The sequence below is a fragment of the Nicotiana sylvestris genome, chromosome 7 (assembly GCF_000393655.2).
Source record: "Nicotiana sylvestris chromosome 7, ASM39365v2, whole genome shotgun sequence".
NCBI classification, from domain to species: domain Eukaryota; kingdom Viridiplantae; phylum Streptophyta; class Magnoliopsida; order Solanales; family Solanaceae; genus Nicotiana; species Nicotiana sylvestris.
In genome coordinates, this window is record NC_091063.1 from 98,056,900 (window position 1) to 98,077,659 (window position 20,760).

The 20,760-nt window shown below is 39.0% G+C and overlaps 3 protein-coding genes across 3 annotated transcripts; 1 reads left to right on the forward strand and 2 right to left on the reverse strand.

The window, feature by feature from the left end:
- Positions 1-2,522: 2,522 nt before the first annotated feature.
- LOC104230096 (protein root UVB sensitive 6) lies at positions 2,523-16,551 on the forward strand. The gene is made up of 13 exons (XM_009782833.2): positions 2,523-2,951; positions 3,575-3,673; positions 3,780-3,893; positions 10,084-10,155; positions 10,346-10,456; positions 10,547-10,666; positions 12,170-12,271; positions 12,388-12,460; positions 12,932-13,015; positions 13,109-13,173; positions 13,324-13,425; positions 13,505-13,687; positions 15,828-16,551. Exons 1-13 carry the CDS (start codon positions 2,607-2,609, stop codon positions 15,891-15,893), a joined length of 1,536 nt encoding a protein of 511 aa, XP_009781135.1. The 5' UTR covers positions 2,523-2,606; the 3' UTR covers positions 15,894-16,551.
- A 2,403-nt stretch (positions 16,552-18,954) lies between these two features.
- Positions 18,955-19,293, reverse strand: LOC138873490 (uncharacterized). Its single transcript, XM_070151960.1, has one exon. The coding sequence runs from the start codon at positions 19,291-19,293 to the stop codon at positions 18,955-18,957; it is 339 nt and encodes a 112-aa protein (XP_070008061.1).
- Positions 19,294-19,369: 76 nt separating this feature from the next.
- Positions 19,370-20,016, reverse strand: LOC138873491 (uncharacterized). The gene is made up of 2 exons (XM_070151961.1): positions 19,981-20,016; positions 19,370-19,873 (listed from the first exon to the last, which is right to left on the reverse strand). Exons 1-2 carry the CDS (start codon positions 20,014-20,016, stop codon positions 19,370-19,372), a joined length of 540 nt encoding a protein of 179 aa, XP_070008062.1.
- Between the last annotated feature and the right edge of the window lie 744 nt (positions 20,017-20,760).

Sequence of the window (20,760 nt, forward strand, 5' to 3'; positions counted from 1 at the left end):
TTGATACTGGTACAATGTACAAACCAATTAGCAGTACAACAGTTACCCTCATCCCCAAAACCAAAAATCCTGCATCTATTGGAGAATATAGACCAATATCTTGTTGTACTACTTTGTACGAAATCATCTAAAAAAATGATCACAAATAGGATGCAGCATGTTATGGATTCATTGGTGGATTGCAATCAGGCAACCTTTGCACCTGACAGACTACTCTCAGATAATATTTTACTTAGCCATGAATAGGTAAAAGGCTATGGTAGAAGGGGCATATCTCCTAGATATATGGTCAAGATTGACATGCAAAAAGCATATGATTCCATTGAATGGGTGTTCCTGGAACAAGTACTATCAGGCCTTAACTTTCTAGAAAAGTTTGTCAAATGGATCATGAGTTGCATCAGCACAGTTACATACTCCATTATTATCAATGGTAGCCCAACCCCTCCTTTTACTGCTAAGAGAGGGATAAGACAAGGTGACCTTATGTCACCTTTTCTTTTTGTACTGGCAATGGAGTATCTAACAAGGTTACTGAGAACTTTGAAGAGCAAACCAAACTTTAACTATCACCCAATGTGTGAGAAGCTAAGAGTAATTCAACTTAGCTTTGCTGATGATTTGCTCCTATTTTGTAGAGGTGATAAAGTTTCTGTGATGTTGCTAGATAGCTGCTTCTAAAAATTCTCATCTGCATGAGGGCAGATAGCCAATCAAAGCAAAAGCTGTGCCTATTTTGGAGGAGTACCAGAGGGAGTTCAACAGGATATTCTGCAGACTCTTGGATTTAGCAGGGGGAATTTACCATTCAGATATCTTGGGGTACCAATGAGCACAAAGAGATTATGAGTACATTAGTGTCAACCTATACTGGACAAAATGATTGGGAGGATCACTAGCTGGACAGTCAAGTTCCTTTCATATGCTGGAAGATTACAGCTGATTAAAAGTGTATTAACTGCCATTCAATCTTTTTGGTCGCAGATTTTCCCACTCCCAAAGAAAATTATTAAAAGATTGAGACAATATGTAAAAAGTTTCTATGGACAGGAGAAACTGAAGGCAAGAGAAAAGCTTTGATATCATGGGATAAACTATGCTGGCCAAAATCATCAGGGAGTCTGAACATCACAACTTACAAATATGGAACCAGGCTGCAATTGTCAAACACTTGTGGAACTTACACAAGAAAAAGGATAGACTATGGATCCAATGGGTACACACATATTACATACAAAGAAGGCAAGTTTGGTCTGTTAATGCTAAACAAGCCTCATGGCTGATCCAAAAGATTATTCAAGTTGCAAAGTACCTGAATGAGGCCGCCTTGAACATTGAACAGGAGCTTAATACAGAGAAATACTCCATCAGAGATGTCTACAACAAATTGAGAGGAGATTTTCCAAAAATATCTTGGAAAAGGTTGATATGCAATAACATAGAATGTCCAAAATGGCTCTTCATTTTATACCTGGCTATACACAACAGACTTTACACTAGGGACAGACTGATCAAATGTGGTATAAACACCAATCCAGAATGCCCGCTATGTGAAGATGAAGAGGAATGTCATCAACACTTGTTTTTTAAATGCCAATTCTCAGCAAGTGTATGGAAAAAACTATTAACATGGCAGAATATCCATAGAGATGTATAAGGCTGGAATGAGGAACTTGAATGGATCATCATGCATTCTAATGGAAGGAACTCAAGAGGGGTGGTGTACATACTAGTACTTGCTGCTGCCATCTATTATGTGTGGCAGGAAAGGAACTGCAGAGTATTTAACCAGAAGAAAAGGAGAATGGAAGACATCACACGATTGATTGTCCAGGAAGTGCATTACAGGAGTAGTCTAAGACCAAAATTAGCTAGTTTCATGCAAGATCTTAGTGCATATCCATAGCTGCATGCCTGCTTAGAGGCGAATGATAATAGGTTTAGTAGTATCACAGATAGTCCAGAAACAAGGTTGGACCCAACTGTCCAACAAAGAATATGATTATACTTATACATATTTCCCTTAGGTAAATAGTAATATATTTACTTACCAAAAAAGTAGTACTCCCTCCGTTTCAATTTATGTGAACTCATTTGATTGGACACAGAATTTAAGAAAAGAGCGAAGACTTTTAAATTTGTGGTGTAAAATGAGGCACATATATTTTGTGTGACCATAAATCATTGTATAAAGGTAAATTGTTTTCAAATAAGGAAAATGGTAATTCTTTTTGGCACGGAAACGGCGGGAGTACTTCTTTCTCACTTAATAAAAACAAAGCACTTGGTGGTTATTTTAAAAAGTAGCTAATGGAGTACTACTATTTTATATTTTGAAGAACACAGAAGAAAAACAGCTGACTACAGTATGGCAAGCTGGACGTATATATATCTAAAAGCACCGACTCTCTCACCCCACGTGTTCATCTCATGCCAAGTTCCTTGCCCCCCTCCCCCCCCCAAAACAGCAGGGCCCCACCTGCTTTCCTCTTAACGTCCGTTACCTGCATTCGTACTCATTCACAACGACATTTCCAAAGCTCCAAAAATTTCATCCATAAAATTCCCTCTTCAACTTTCTCATGCTCTGATTCTTCAATACCGCAATGAAGCTGAAACACCCTCCTAGCTCCAGTTCTCAAACCCTAACTTCAACGGCCTCGTCTCACGACGCTACGTTGCTTGTCCGTGAAACTCTCCGGATTAGTGCCGACCTCGCCTCCGCTCCTCCGTCACCGTCGGTTTCCGCTGAGCGGCGGCCGGAAATGGCGAGCTTTGGGCTTAATGATCGGCAATTTGTTGATTCGAGCTTGAGATTGCTCTGCTGTGAGGAGATCGACGGTCGCCGATGGAAGTATTTCGCTGATGAGAGTGTCAATTGTGGCTCTCAGCCGTTAAAGAAGAACGCAATTCGTGCTGTTAGTTTGCAGTCTCCTCAAGCTCCTGTCGAGGTTTGTCGCTTTTGCTTGCTCTTGAATTTCTTTTTAAATATTTTTTAATTTGTACGCTTGTGAAATTAAAACGTTTTGGCGATTTTTGCTTCTCTTTTCTAGGCATTTACTGCATAAGTTACTATTAGTTTCAATTTTCTGGTGAAGAATTTACTCTTATCTAGAAGAATTCAACTAGACAGAGAAATAAGTTGAAGAATTTCCTCATTGACCTAAGAAATCAAGTCGAGAACCTGTGAGTGAGCTAAAAAAGCAAATTGCTATAGCAGAAACATAATTCTGTAAATTGTGTTATGAGCATTTTTTTAAAGTTCTTAAGTGTAGGATTCTGAAATTCCAACATTGTAAGTGTATTTTCAGCAAATGGAAAAGCTTTTCTGTAATGTGAATCGGGAGAACACGGTCTCCTGTTTTATGACTTCCTTGAAGCTACTAAATTACGTGTCTATGAGGAATGCCTGTTAGTATGTTGTAAGATCTCCGTGTGAGTAAGACATTGTGCACAAAGTTTTATGGTTACAATTTTTTGTTGTTGTGTAAGACATTGTGCATGAATCTTAATAGATAAGAAATTCTTTATCAAGAATGTATTTTTCTATATTCCTATCGTACATGTGGCGCAGGAGTTTATGGGGTTCATAAGATCCTACGTTGTTCCAGAAGGTTTTCCTGGCAGCGTTACACCTTCTTATGTACCATACATGACATGGAGGGCACTGAAGGTATGCAACTACAAAATAAAAGCTCTGTCTTGGGTACCATTTAGCTAATGTTTTGTAACAGGCTGCTGTGGTTATTAGCAAATGCCTCTTTTTTTGCCACTTGTAGCACTTTTTTGGTGGCGCAATGGGTGTTTTCACGACGCAAACACTCTTAAATTCAGTAGGAGTTTCCAAGCATAGAGCTACCCCTGGTGCCATAGCCATTAACTGGATTCTCAAGGTACAAATAGAGTCTTCATCATTGTTTCAGCAAGTACCTGATACAAAAAAACTCTTAGCTACATGCTTTTGCTTGATATTTTACCTAAAGTTGGGACTTGATATAAGAATGTGGAAATGATTATGCAAAAAAATTAGAATAGGTTTTGTGAGATTAGGTTGTTGGCTCGGCATTTCAGTCTGCATATCAGATATATGTGTATTTGAAGCTATTTACATGCTAACAAGGTCCAATATTTTCCTAAAGGTCCTAGTAAGTAGTAACATGCATTGTTTTGGTTGCAGGCTTAAAAAAACAAATGTGTTCCTCTCTTTTACCTTTTCATCAAAAAATATAAAAATCAAAAATAAATAAACAAACAAATGTTTTTGCTCTTGGGCGTGAGCTTTTAGATGAGGTGGTTCACACAATTCGATAATGTTGCACGAGCAGGCAAAGGTCTTGGGTTCGAGTCTTAGCATTACCCATCTACAAAAATACTTTCACGTGCTTGACCTTAAAAAGAACCAGGCCTGCACTTGTTAGAGAGTGTTGCATACCTAAAATAAATAAATGTGTCCGTTCTCTAACAATTTAAAGTTAGCTTTTAGATGAGGTGGTTCACACAATTCAACAGCTCTCTTGCACTCTTTCTTCCAGCAACCAACACTCTATTTGAGTAATCCTTTTTACAATCTTATAATTTCATAAGTTTTTCCAATATCTCTATAGTAGGCTGTCTGCACTGTCCCGAGTCGCCATATGAGATGAAACAATATCCAAGAATCCGTGTCATCCAAAAACAAATGTTTCTTTAATTCTATCTGACTGAGAAGCGGGAACACCAATTCAATCATGTGGAATTATTTTCCAGGAAAGCTTCATAACCTGAACCAAATCCATCTTGGAAATTGTGATAGGCCAATGAACTAGGGAAAACACTTAGTTTTAGTTCTAGAGAAGTTTAGAATGTTCAAGATCTTTAGTTTAAGACTGTTCTATCGCTTCTAATTCTCTCAGCCTGGAATTAACCAATATCAGATATATGCTCATCTGTTGTGGAAAGAGTAAGAAACTTGAATAATTTCATTCATATCTTTGAATGTCATATACATGGCTTTATATACAAGAAGAGGTTAGAAACAGAATCATCTAAATCCCATAAAATCTGGGATTATACAGAATAAAATAAAAAAAGAATCAGAATTTGATATTCTAGATTACAACAATTATCTCTAAAATCTTGGAGGATCAGATTTTGATATGGAGAATATCTTCCTGGAAATCCTCTATCATTCAACACTCCCCCTCAAGCTGGTGAATGGATATCTTCTATTCCTAGCTTGCTTATCAGGTCTTGAAACATATTGTTTGGCAGTCCTTTTGTTAAAACATCGGCCAACTGATCTTTTGTAGATACAAATGGCGTACAGATGAGTCCACTATCTAATTTCTCCTTAATGAAGTGTCTATCTACCTCAATATGCTTAGTGCGATCATGTTGTACAGGATTATGAGCTATACTTATTGCTGATTTATTGTCACAATATAGTCTCATAGGTCCTTCCCATCTTATCTTCAAATCATCAAGGATTATCTTTAACCATAACAACTCACAAACTACCATCGCCATAGATCTGAACTCGGATTTTGCACTTGATCTGGCCACAATATTCTGTTTTTCACTTCTCCAAGTCAGAAGATTTCCTCCTTAAAAAAGTACAGTATCCAGAAGTTGACCTTCGATCCACTAATGAACCAGCATAATCCGCATCAGTATAAGCCTCTAAAACCATGTCTCCTCCTCTTCTGAATAGTATTCCTTTCCCGGGACTTCCTTTAAGATATTGTAGAATCCTGTTGGCCGCTTGGAGATGCATTTCTCTAGGGTCTTGCATAAATTGGCTAACGACACTTACAGCAAAGGCAATGTCTGGCCTTGTGTGGGACAAGTAGATCAATTTCCCTACAAGCCTTTGATACGAGCCTTTATCTACCACAGAATCTTCTGGAGCATTACACAACCCATGATTATATTCAATTGGTGTGGCCACTGGTTTACACCCTAATTTCCCTGTTTCTTTTAGCAAATCAAGCACATATTTTTGTTGGGAAATAAAGATTCCTTGTTTAGAATGTGCTACTTCAATTCCCAAAAAATACTTTAAGTTTCCAAGATCTTTGATATCAAATTCCTTGAGTAAACAATTCTTCAAATTGTGTATCTCCTCTGAATCATTACCTGTTACTATGATATCATTTACATAGACTAGTAGAGCAGTTACCTTTCCTGTTTTTGAGTGCCTTATGAACAAGGTGTGGTCTCCTTGACTCTGCCGATAGCCTAGCTTGATCATAACCTTTGTAAATCTCCCAAACCATGCACGGGGTGATTGCTTTAGTCCGTAGAGTGTCTTCTTCAGTCTACATACCATTCCCTTCTTGCTTTCAAACCAGGTGGTACCTTCATATAGATCTCCTTATCTAAATCTCCATGTAGAAAAGCATTTTTAACATCAAATTGCTGTAGGTTCCAATTAAAAATCGCAGCCAATGAAAATAAGATCCTCACTGTGTTCATTTTTGCCACTGGGGCAAAAGTCTCCAAATAATCAATTCCATAGGTCTGTGTGTAACCCTTTGCTACGAAACGTGCTTTAAATCTTTCTATAGACCCATCTGACTTGTATTTCACGGTAAACACCCATCTACACCCTACCGACTTTTTTCCTTTTGGTAATTCCACTATTTCCCAAGTTTTATTCTTCTGCAATGCTTCTATTTCCACCTTCATACCTTCTTCCCACTCTTTGTTACCTAATGCTTCAGACAAATTTTTTGGAACAGGAATTGTGTGGAGGTTACTGATAAAAGCTTTATGGTTTGGGGATAGGATTTGATATGTCAAGGAAAGACACAAAGTGTGTTGTGTGTAGGTTCTGGTTCCTTTTCTAAGTGCAATGGGAAGGTCAAAGTCGTTTGGTTGGTTATGTTCTTCTTCATGATCAGTTTGGTTTGGTGTTTCTGATGGTTCAACAGGTTCAGGATAGGTATTAGGGGCAGTAACATGAGGAGATAATTGTGATTTAGTAGTTTGATCAGCTAGCCTCTTTCTTCTGGAATAAACCTGCAATGGTGGATTACTTTCTTGAATTCCTTTATCCATATCAAGCTTAGAAGACTCAATATGTTCATTAGGATTTAGAGACTCAGATGAGTGAAGAGATGGTGACTCAGGCAAGGACACAGATAAGGATTTATCATGGCTAGGAATAGACAAATCAAGTAGTGATAAGTCTAGAGATCCTTTTCCATCAAATGACTCCCCCTGAATGTAAGAATTTTTAAAAAATGGCTCACTTTCATCAAATGTGACATCTGCTGAAACAAAAAACTTCTTGGTTGATGGTTGGTAACACTTATATCCTTTTTGAGTAGGAGAATATCCAATGAAAACACACTTAAGAGCGCGTGGTTCTAATTTGCCTCTATTCTGAGAATGAATGTGAACATAGGCAATACTCCCAAAGATTCTAGGAATCAATTTGCTGGAATTTTCGAAATTCGGGAAGAAGCTCCTAAGAGTATCAAGTGGGCTCTTAAAATTCAGAATTCTTGATGGTATTCTGTTACTAAGATATGCAGCAGTTAGCACAACTTCCCCCTAATACTGATTTGGAACCCTTTTGTGAAACAATAGTGATGTAGTAATGTCAAGTAACAAACCGTTTCTTCTCTCCGTTATCCCATTTTGTTGAGGAGTATTGACACATGAAGATTCGTGAATAATTCCCTCCTTTTTGAAGAAAACAGAGAGGTTTTGATTGAAGTAATCCTTGGCATTATCAGAACGGAATCTTTTAATTGTTACATCAAATTGGGTTTTAACCAGATTTAAAAAGGTAGGAAGAACATGGCTGACATCTGATTTTTGCTTAACAAATAGATCCATGTTACTCTTGTACAATCATCAATGAATGACACAAACCATCTAGCACTGGAAATATTAGGAATGGAAGAGGGTCCTCATACATCACTATGAATAAGAGAAAATGAAGTCTGACATCTTTTGTTGCTTATTGGAAAGGAAACACGTTTATGTTTTGCAATTTCACAATCTTCACAATGAAAAGACTCAACAACCAAATCTTTGAATAAAGATGGAAACATTAGCTTGATTACATAAAAAGAAGGATGACCTAAGCGACGATGATAGGGCCAAACTCTCTCTTTATTGGACATAACAGATTCATACAAGAATGAACTAGATAAGGAATTCTTAATTGTATCTCCACCATTGTGAAAATCCAGAAAATAAAGACCACTTTTCTCACTAGCACGCCTAATCATCTCCTTCGTGTCCTGTTTCTGAAATGCACAATATGAAGAGAAAAAGGTTACTTTGCATTTGGAATCTTTGGTGACTTTGTGGACAGAAATGAGATTTGCAAATAACTTTGGGACATGAAGAACATTCTTAAGTATCAAAGACTTTCCCAGTTGTATGTCTCCTTGGCCAGCTACAGTAATAACTGAACCATCGGCTATATTTATTTTTTTATAGCTAGGGCAAGGTGAATATGATATAAAGAGATGGGAGAAACAAGTCATATGATCAGTTGCCCTGGAATCAACCACCCACATTGGAGAAAATTTGTCTCTAACATTAGCAACAAAAGTGGAAGAAATACCTGCAAAGGCCATTGAACAACTACCTGCTGAAGATGATATCTCCCGAGATTCCAGCAATGTCTTCAATTTCTCAATATCTTCTTTGTTGAATTCTGGGACTAATGGACTTTTTTCATCAATCTGAGGGCTGCTAGCAATGTGTGTCTGCTTTCCATCAAAAGTATTTTTGGTTGGAGGTTTACCATTGAGTTTCCTACATCTTTCTCGTGTGCCGGTACTTTTTGCAATAAGTGCAGTAAAGATTGTCCCTGTTGACAAGCGGTTTGAATGAACTTGCGGGCTTGACGGTGCTCTCCAATTGTGAAACTCCAGACTCCTTTTTATTTGTCCCTTTTGTCATAAGAGTTGATCCTTCATTTATTTGAGTTTCAAGCATAACACTCCTCCGTCCTTCCTCTGTTCGTATAATGGCCATTGTCTCATTCAATGATGGCAGATCTTCTTTCCCTAAAATTTGCACTCATACAACATTAAACTCTGCATTTAGCCCTGCAAGAAAATCAGAAATCCTTTCTTTTTCAATAAATCTTTTCAAAATTACAGCATCGTCTGTGCAACGCATTTGAATGCATTGATAGTGATCCATCTCTTGTCATAACCCTTGTAAAAGATTAGAATATTTAGTGATAGATCGAGCTCCCTGTTTTGTTGCTGATAATTTTGTTTTTATTTCATAGATCAGCATCATGAACTTTAGAGTATGTCTCCTTCACTGCATCCCAAATTTCCTTAGCAGTATTCAGAAACATAACGGTATCACTAATTTGTGGAAGCATGGAGTTCCATAACCATGTCATCACCATTGAATCATGTTCATCCCATGCATCAAACTTGGGGTCTTCTTTGGATGGTCCTATACCGAGGAGATGTCCTAATTTCCCTTTACCTTTTAGAAAGGTACGAACAAGCTGAGACCATTTTAGATAATTTTTCCCATTCAACCGATAAGAGGCGTGAATATTTTGTAAATCTCCAGTTGAAACTGTAGAGCTATGCGCTACAGTGGCAGAAACATTTTCAGAGACCGGAGTATTCGCAATAGTACTCTTTTCTGACATGGTTTTCAAATGATTTCAACCCTTGGGCGGATAAAGAGGACAAATGTGATGAAAAGATGGATGAATGAAAAAAAAATCAGTCAGTAATAAGAGGCTCTGATACCATGTGGAAAGAGTAAGAAACTTGAATAATTTCATTCATATCTTTGAATGTCATATACTACATGGCTTTATATACAAGAAGAGGTTAGAAACAGAATCATCTAAATCCCATAAAATCTGGGATTATACAGAATAAAATAAAAAAAGAATCAGAATTTGATATTCTGGATTACAACAATTATCTCTAAAATCTTGGAGGATCAGATTTTGATATGGAGAATATCTTCCCGGAAATCCTCTATCATTCAACATATGTACTATGTGTATTTTATGACATTCTGAGAGCTCAAAATGGAACTTTAGAAACAGCTCCTTTCATGTTCCATGAGTACAAACCGGAAGGAATTTGCAATTTGCAGGATGGTGCTGGCCGTGTAGGGAAGATGCTTTATGCACGACAGGGAAAGAAATTTGATTATGATCTAAAACAGGTATTCTCCATTGTTTCCTCTCTAATTTTCTTTTGGTTTGTATTGCATTTTTCTGTTGTTTATATTTTGTTTTCTTGGTTTGGGCTGTGGTAGGTAAGGATTGAAATCTAATTAATGGCTTCAACTTGTGATTTTTGTTGGCCTAGTTCATTTTTCCTTACAATTCTTGTTTCCTTATGATGCCCATCAGCTAAGGTTCGCGGGTGATCTTTTGATGGAGTTGGGAGCTGGTGTTGAACTGGTAACTGCTGTTGTGCCGCAGTTTTTTCTTCCTTTAGCCTGTGCAGCGAATGTCGCCAAGGTTTGTCGCCTTCTTCTTTTCCTTATTTATTCATGTTGCATGCACAAACAGTTAGCTAAGAACTTAAGATTTATTTTGAATTGCTTACAGAATGTAGGTGCTGTCACTTCTACTTCAACTCGTACTCCTATATATAAGGCCTTCGCTAAAGGGGAAAACATTGGGGATGTAACTGCTAAGGGGGAATGCGTTGGCAATCTTGCTGATTTGGTATGCTTTTCTAATCTTTCTTTCTTTCTTTTCGCTTTTCCTGGTGATGAAGATATTGATCTGATCTTAACAAGTATTCTGAATTTGGAAGTATGCAGAATTCTGATTTCAATTGCATGGCCTCTTGAGACCACTTTTCAAAAAAAAAATAAAAATGTATCCTGGTCTGGTCGTGGTAGTATATTATAGATTGCATTATTGTCTCAAATGCCATTTCCACAAGAAGTCTATTATTTCCTTCTTTTGAAAGGGATAAGTGGCAGAAGAAGAAGTCACTGTACTTTATGGTAATTGTTGCAGGTTTCTTAAAGTGATGTTGTTGGGTAACTACTCATTTGCTCGCTAACTTTTCACTCAATTCTTTTCCCTTATGAGGGGTTTTGGTAGAATAGAAACTGAAACAAAGGCCATATTCTATGATGGCAGTTAAGTTTTACGTTGTAGGGAGGCTGCAGTCGACTTTGTGATCTGCTATTATGTTGTATCTTCATATTGTTTCAAAGAATTTCGCTGGAGCTAATGTTACCATTTTCAAAAGAAAATTTTTTCTGGAGCTATTCACTTGCTTATCTTTTTTTGAGAAGGAAAAAAAAGAGGCAAGTGAATAGCTCCAGCAAACTGCACATCTTCAAGGGGGAGAACCTTCTGGAATGGGTATTTTAATAACTTTTCTAGTTTCTCTAAGATCAATTTCATCATTAAGTTAGGAGTTTTCTCTAAGATCAATTTTATCATTAAGTTAGGAGTTTTAGTCTAATGAGGTGGTAAAACTGTTTGAAACCATTGAGTAACTGGTGTAAAAGTACCTGGAATTATTAATTGGAAGATGAGAACATGAGTTGTTATCTTCAGATATCAAAAATAACGGTTAGACTTCTTTCTCAATCCATGTGTTCAATAAAATCTCATCGTCTGGGCCTTGATTATTCACAATTCTGAAGCTAAAATATTATTCACATCGAAACGCTAATTTTACTGTCTTTTCATTTCATAAGGTGCACTCCTCTTCGCAACATATCAATTAATGGTAATGAGAATATATAAGAATTCTTACTCTGCTATTACTGCTCCACTGTCTCTTTTCATTTTCTTGAGCCGATGGTCTATCGAAAACAGCCTCTCTACTCCCCCAGAGTAGGGGTAAGGTCTGCGTACACACTACCCTCCCAGACTCCACTTGTGGTATTCCACTGGGTTGTTGTTGTTGTTGTTGTTGAGAATATATAAGAGTTCTCTATATTAAAAAGGGGAAGAAAGAAAAAGAATCTACAAGAGTGAAACAAGAATTATGAGCAGAAAACTATTAAAGAAGCAAAAGAATAATTACAAAGGCCGCAAGTTTGACGATCCTTAAAATGTTGCCTTTTTTCTTTCAGGGGAATTGAAGGGCTTATTTCCTACTTGACAAGGAGTTTATATTTATTTGTTTAGTGGTTTCTGCCATGTATCTGACTACTAATGTACTTGAGCTAGAATAACTTATGTTAATTTTTTCTTATGAAGCTTGGGACAGGGTTAAGTATCATGATTGCCAAAAGGAATCCATCCTTGGTCAAGACATTTGCCCTCCTCTCATTTGGATATGTCTTCAGCTCTTATCAAGAGGTTAAGAGTGTGCATTAATTTCTAATTCACTGCACTTCTTAGCATACTAGTCTGATTTCTTTCCTTATTCTTTTTCCCATTTGACTGACATATCTTGTTGCTTTTGTATATCTTAGGTGAAATCTGTTGTGCTGCATACCCTGAACCGTGCAAGATTTACAGTAGCAGTAGAATCTTTCCTAAGGACAGGTTAGGAATAGTCTTTCCCTCTTCCTCCTTCCCTCCACTTTTTCTGTTATGATTGAGTCTCTTTCATACCATGATTTTGTACGATTACGATGCTTGCTCCGAATGGAAGAGAGACGGCTTTCCTTTCGGATGTTGCAAACGCACAAACGAAACACCTTAGTAAGCGGAAGAGGTCACTCTCAATCCGATATTGTTAACTGACTGTCAGCACAACTGAATGATTCAGCTTACAAATTTGTGGTAAAACTAGGACATGCCAACATTTTCTTTAACTCAACTGTAGCAAAGTTATGTGCTTTTTGTCCTCTTGTACCTTTTCTTCTCCATTTTAGTTTCTCATAGAGTTATTTGGAATTATCTGAAGTTAAGAAAAACTTATTAGGAGTGAAGCGGAGAAGGAAAGGTAAGATAAGTTAACAGTCATTAATCTTTTTCTCTGAGTTGATGTCTTTCCTGCTACTTGCTCTTCAGGAAGAGTTCCAACCCTGCAGGATGGAAATTCAAGGGAAAACATATTCAGCTTTCCATGGAAAAAGCACAGACCTATTGTTCTTGGTAATTACAAGGAAAATACACTTTGTTTCGTTTGTCATCTGAACATAACATCATCAGACATATTCATTGCAGATTTTAACTAACTGCTTGCAGGACCAAGATTTAGAGAAGCTTTCCAAGATCCAAACTCATATCTTGCTGTCAAGCCCATCTTTGAGGTATGTTTTCAAGGGAGGATGAATGTCAAGGGGAGCTCTCCTGCACATGGCACACTTACATCCCCTTGCTTTCTTGTTATGCTGCTAAATGTTTCTTCTACTATTTTCTCGTATTCATGCTTGTAATTGCATGTCGATCTTGATTAACAGAAGGAGCAATATATAGTGTCATACAATCCTTTCAAGGGAAATATATATGTGTTGCTCAAGGATCAAGCTAAGTCTGATGATGTGCTGAAAGCAGCATTTCATGTAAGACATCTGACTTACCCGTCTGATGAACATGAAACTCTTAAAAACTGACATTTACCTCATTAACTTTAAAATACAGGGCCATGTGCTTCTGCACATCATTCGTTCATCGACCGACAAACAGTCTTCCTCCAGGAAACAGCGGGAAGATGAACTTTCAGCATCCTTGCTATCAACTGCTGATCTTCAAGCTCATGTTATAGAATCTTATAAGATGGTCTCTGCTTTATATATGCCTTTCAAGAGCAAAGCTAAAGAACAGGTGAAGCGAAATTTGCCGCTTAATGTTATAGAATCTTATAAGATGGTCTCAGCTTTATATATGCCTTTCAAGAGCAAAGCTAAAGAACAGGTGAAGCGAAATTTGCCGCTTAATGATACTATTTCTGATAGATCTTTTTTCTTTCTAAATTTTAAACAAGCTAAAACATAGAGATGATATGTTACTGTCTGAGTGCAAGTGAGCCTTCTGTTTGTTATTACCTATAATCACATATTACAGTTGGAAAAAAAAAATCACGTGCAAAGCTGAGGATTATCAGGAAGGCTAAAATGAAAGAGACCAGAATTTCTAAGTCTTCAATCTCATCCCTGTAATTCCTGCTCCTCCACCTTCCCTGAATAAGAAAAGGAAAACAGAGTTAAGGAAATAAGAGCTGGAATATAATTGCGCGTTTATGGTTTTACAACCATGTTCATCACGACTGACAATTAGGATTTGTTTCTTTGGTATTGCTGCAAGTGAACTTTTTTCTTAAGAAGCCAGATGACAATGTTTTGCCTTGTCTGAAGTTGTTAGTGTCTTGAAAAGGATAGGGGCTGGGTCCATAAATCAACTTCCCTCCATCATGATTGAACTGGTTTCTTGAGGGTGGGTGGGTGGGGTATGTATGGTTATCTAGCTAACTGAAACAGACATACAGTTGGTTAGAGTACAGGGACATATGAATTACCTTATTTCTCTTCAAGTGTGCCTTGGTTTCAATTAACGGATTGCTATTTGTCTACTCTGGCGTGTTCATCATGTATTTTTCGTTTTCGATCAGCCATCTGCTTGTTGCTGCTCTAAAAGTGCAACAATATCTAACAGTGAAAGAAGAAAGCTTAAAGAAAGAACGTTGGGCTGCTATTTTTTTTCTTATGTGGAGGTTATCCAGATTCACCATAAATTGCTAGTGTCAAATCGCTATGGTCCTAGAGTGATTGCCAAGGCACCATGCAAACGTGCTTTCCTCTGGAAGGCCCTGACATGGATTCATGAGCTCTGTTTCACTTTTATCGCTTGCCCCCTGAAAATTTTATACTCCTAACCTTTATGACTTATGTTAAAATGCTTCTCATTCTAGAATCCACATAATTAGGACGTGTAGCAATCTCTTAGCCTCAGTTCCCTTTGAATTACTCTTTTTGTGGAAGTGGAAGATTCCTGTAAAAGGATTTACATCTAGCCTTGTAAAAGGATTTAAAATGGATTCTCTTGTAATTGGTTATATCTGTGAATTGCCTCCATAACATTCATAGTGGTTGATTCCAACTTATAAGATGTGAGTGCCATTCAGTATTAAATGCAATTACAAATAAAATCACTCCAATAGTTGTAGTGTTTTTCTTATAATCTCCTTGCGCATCCATTCTGTTTTTCGTTACCTTGAAGGCTTGAACTCCTTCAAATGGTGCTACTAGCTGTATTCGTTCACAGTGTTATCAAGCTTAAGCCTAAAGCGAGGCTCAAAACATGTTGAGTGCTTCGCCTCGCTTATCGAGCACTTCAGCGGTGTCATCAAGGCTCTAAGGCATACTTTTCCTTGCCAATGAGCGTAGTCCTAAAGAGGCGACACTAAGCAATTAATATTATACTTTATCGTAAATTTTCTTCAATTTCGTTGTCCTTATGTATGGTATTCATGCTTATTGATATTAGTCTTGGACTACACATACATATTTGTAGTCTTTCTCCATTTGCGCCTTTCTTCATTAAAGTCCATGCTTTATTTGCGCTTAAAGGCCTAATAGACCTTAGAGTTTTTTTGCACTTTTTGCCTTTGATAACACTGTTTGTCCAGCTGGCTGGATTAATTCAAACTTCAAAGAGGTCGTAAGGAGTTATCTTACATGAAGGAATTAGTGGAAAAACTGTACACTGTCTAACTCATGATCATTCCCTCTTTCCAGAAGGGTGAGGTCTGTTGGCTACCAACAAATTAACCCCGTTGGATTGTGATTATCTTTTTGGGTGAATGTTTTAATATTCATATTGCAGAATATTATTGGAATAAACACAGTGGGCCTGGCAATGGTGGATTTGTTGTTTGTCTTCCTTACCAGTTTAATTATCATGACTAGCAGGAGGCTGCTTCTTTTATTTAATTATGCAGGTTAGTGAGCATTTTACATTCTTGCAGGGCTGGGTGATGTCGGAATCACTACTTAATCCTGGCCGAGCTCGACTTTGTGAAATGGTCAAATAGGATACATAACTGTTGGAGTTGGTTGCAGAGGAGCTAAAATTGTTTTCTCTTGTCACAACTATTTTGCATGACCACTGATGGCACTGCAAGGCATTTGTGCATCTAGGGGAATTTGCTACATGGCGGCAAATGGGGTTGGATATTTGAAGTAATTGCCAGATGTTTATCTTGATGCCGTGTAGACGCAATTTGCTACACGTGCTTGCTATTTTGTAGCACGACAGTTTACCTGTACATCAGCAGCTCGTGATTGGCGTAAGCAAGAAAATACACTTGGTGAAAGAGATTTCAGTAGATTTGTTTATTCCACCAAAAAACATTTCTTTGATATTCTTCTTTGCATATAAATTTTCATTTTAATACTATTTGGTAATGCATACAAGGGTTTAATATTTTTGGGGGTTGGGAGGGGGGGGGGGTGGATGGGGAGGTTGCGCTTTCAGTTTGGAGACAAAAGATGCTCTCCTGCCCCAGTTCCCTGTTTTTTCTACTTTGTTTCGGCTAGTGTAATAATATCTCCATCTGGTATTCCCTTTTCCTTTACCATTTTTACTCTGCACATGGTAGAATCTTATTAGTTAGACATGGATTTGCTTTTAAGCAAACTTGAGGAAAATGGTACTTTTATTATTGATATTCTAGTTACTTTATCTGATGATATCGTAGTCTTGGTTGAGATTCCAAAAGAGAAAGCTGAACTAATCTGGGTATCTCTAGAATTGGACCACAAGTACAAGTATGGAGGCCAAGGATGCAAGTAAGCATTTGTGGTCACTCGGTTCATTCCTTGATATCACACCCGCAGCATAATTCTTGTTCGATGGTCCATATCGATAATTGCGAGTTTGCTAGTAAGTAGGCTATTATGTTTTTCTCACATATAGAGTTATGAAAATGAATTGGATTGTATTGTTTGACGAGATTCAAAATGTGAGGGTCAAAATGTTTAATTTTCAGTGAATATCCTCAACATAAAGAACAAAGAAAAATATAGCTGGAGTAGATAAATCAATGTGTTTCGACAAAATTCTTGGCAAACAATGTGTGCAAGTTCATGTTAGCTGTCCCAGAAAAGCCATGCTCGTTAAAAAAAAATAGAAAAACTTCTGGTGAATTTTCTTTCTCTACAACAACAACAACGATCCAGTGAAATCTCACTAGTGGGGTCTGAAGAGGATAGTGCGTATGCAGACCTTACCCCTATCCCGAAGGAGTAGAGAGGCTGTTTCCGAAAGACCCTGGGCTCAAGAAGACAAAAAGACAAAAGGAGACTATCAGTAACACCACATAAATAATATGAAAAACAGGGACAACATGAAATCAAGAAGAAAGGTACAAAGCAAAAGTAAAATAGTATCCCTACCACACTAGTCTCATAAAGTTATGACATAAGGCAAGACTCAACTACCTCCTAACCTACAACCCTAATATTCGACCTCCACATGTCCCTATCAAGTGCCATGTCCTCGGAAATTTGAAGTCTCGCCATATCCTGCCTAATCACCTCCCCCCAATACTTCTTATGCCGCCCTCTACCTATTCTCGTGCCCTCTACAACCAGCCGTTCGCACCTTCTTACCGGAGCATCTAGGCTTCTCCTCTGAACATGCCCGAACCATCTAAGCCTCGCTTCCCGCTTCTTGTCATCAATGTGAGCCACACACACCTTCTCCCGAATATCATCATTCCTAATCTTATCCATCCTACTATGCTCGCACATCCACCTCAACATCCTCATTTCTGCTACCTTTATCTTCTGAGTATGTGAGTTCTTAACCGGCCAACACTCAGCCCCGTACATCATGGCCGGTCTAACCACCGTTTTATAGAACTTACCTTTGAGTATCAATGGCACTCTCTTGTCACACAATACTCCAGATGCTAACCTCCACTTCATCTATCCTACCCCAATACGGTGTATGACATCCTCGTCGATATCCCCTCCCCCCTGGATAACCGACCCAAGGTACTTGAAGCTGCCTCTACTCGGGATGACATATGATTCAAGCCTCACATTCACACCCACTTCCCCCTGCTCAACGCTGAACTTACACTCCAGGTATTCCGTCTTCGTCTTGCTAAGCTTGAAACCCTTAGATTCAAGAGCCTGTCTCCAAACCCCCAGCCTCTCGTTAACACCAGTTCGCGACTCGTCGATTAGAACTATGTCATCGGCGAACAACATGCACCATGGCACATCCTCTTGAATGTGGTGTGTTAACGCGTCCATCACCAGGGCGAATAAGAATGAGCTGAGCGTAGAACCTTGGTGTAACCCCATAACAACCGGAAAAGCGTCAGAGTCGCCTCCTACTATCCTAACCTGAATCTCTGCCCCATCATACATGTCCATAATCGCCATAATGTAGGTAACCGACACGCCTTTTGCCTCCAAGCTTCTCCAGAGAATTTCTCTAGAAACCTTGTCATACGCTTTCTCTAGGTCACTAAACACCATGTGCAGGTCTTTCTTCCTATCTTTGTACTGTTCAACCACCCTCCTAACAAGGTGTATATCTTCTGTAGTAGAACGACCCGGCATGAACCCAAACTGGTTGTCGGATACGGACACTGTCATCCTCAACCTCGCTTCAACTACCCTCTCCCACACTTTCATAGTATGACTCAGTAATTTGATACCCCTATAATTGTTACAACTCTGGATATCACCCTTGTTCTTATACAATGGGACCACCGTACTCCACCTCCACTCATACGACATCCTCTTCGCCTTAAAAATAACATTCAACAACCTAGTCAACCACTCCAAACCTGCTTTTCCCACGCACTTCCAAAATTCTACCGGAATCTCGTCGGGCTCGGTTGCTCTGCCCCTACTCATCTTACTCATAGCTCTCACGACCTCCTCCACCTTGATGTGTCTGCAGTACCCAGAGTCACCGTGACTCTTGGAATGCTCCAATTCACCTAGCACAATATCCCGATCCCCTACTTCATTAAGAAGTTTTTGAAAGTAAGTCTGTCATCTCCTCTTAATCTGGGAATCTTCCATCAATACTCTATCATCGTCGTCCTTGATGCATCTCACTTGGTCTAAATCTCAAGCTTTCCTCTCCCTCAGCTTGGCAAGCCTAAATAACTTCTTCTCCCCGCCTTTTTTCCCTAGTTCCTCGTACATACGACCATAAGCGGCAGTCTTAGCCTTCGTGACCGCCAGCTTCGCTTCCTTCCTAGCTACCTTATACCTCTCCATGCACGCACGCTTATCCTCTTCACCTATGCTCCCCACTAACGTCCGGTACGCCTCCTTCTTTGCTTCCACTTTACCTTGTACCACTTCATTCCACCACCAGTCTCCTTTGTGCTTGCCAGAGACGCCCGTCGAGACCCCTAACACCTCTCTTGCAGCCCTTATACAGTCTGCTGTCGTTGACCACATAGTGCTCGTGTCAGTACTGCTCTTCCAAGATCTATAGCCAACAACCGCCCCTCCAACTCTTGGGCTTTATCCTTAGTTAAGGCTCCCTCCAGATTCTCGGTCTTCCTCGAGACGACATCTTCTTCCTCTTCACCATAATACCAACGTCCACCACCAAGAGCCTATGTAGCGTCACGAATATCTCACCTAGAATCACCTTGCAATCCATGCACAACCCTCTGTCACGCCTCCTGAGGAGGAGATAGTCAATTTGAGTTTTCACCACCGCATTTTGAAAAGTAACCAAATGCTCCTTCCTCTTCGGAAAGCTAGCGTTTGCAATTACCAACCCAAAAGCCTTAGCAAAGTCCAGTAACGAGGTTCCTCCTCCGTTCCTCTCCCCAAAACCGAATCCTCCATGCACTTCGTCATACCCACCTGCGGTCGACCCAATATGACCATTGAAATTCCCTCCTATGAATAACTTCTCAGCAGGTGGTACCTGACGCATAATCTCATCTAGCCCCTCCCAAAAGCATCGTTTAACCTCCTCATCTAGGCCCGCATGTGGCGCATATGCGCTAACAACGTTTAGGGTGCACTGTCCAACCACCAACTTAATAGTCATCAATTTATCATTCACTTGTCTAACCTCAACCACAGACTCTCTAAGTTCCCTATCCACCAAAATACCCACTCCATTCTTACCCTTCTAGGTTCCTGAGTACCAAAGTTTATATCCATCCACGTCCCCCGCACTCGACCCTACCCACCTTGTCTCCTGGACACACGCTATATTGACCCTCTTTTTCTGGAGGATCTTCGCCAACTCTATAGACTTACATGTCAATGTACCTATGTTTCATGACCCAATTCTCAACCGATAAACACCCTTGTTCCCTTTACCTCCCTTGCCTCCCAACCCACCCCTAGCCCCTGCCCTACCTCCCGACCCACCCCCACAAAAAGGAAAAAAAAGGCCTAACGTAATTTAGGACCAAATGAAAGTGGTGCGGTTTTATGCACCATTAACTATGTGATCTGCCACATTGCCGTAGGCTGGGAGGTAAGGTTTCCACATTTGCTAGGTTTCATATGAAAGTCAGGTGAGGTGAAGTGGGCATATGTGAAAGGTCTAATGGCCGGTGAACGCGAAGCATAAGAGCTAGCATGGAGCAAAATCCAAAGAAGCCTAGAATTGTTTCGTTCCTTATTTTTTTCTTTTCTTTCTTTTCATGGATATAAGCAATAGGTGAAAAATCTATTCACCCATTGAATGTATTTGTAGGGTTGGTTTATTGACTGACTGTTTGCATGTGTTTCAACACCATGCTCTCGCAATATTTGTTATTGTTATTCTTTTTCAAAAGTAGTTTCTTTATTGTTTTTTTTCTTCTTTCTGATTTTTTAGGACCCTCTAGTCTTCAAAACTCGATTCAGTTACTCTAACGCTAGTTTTGATTCGTATGCCTTATCAACCTGATATAT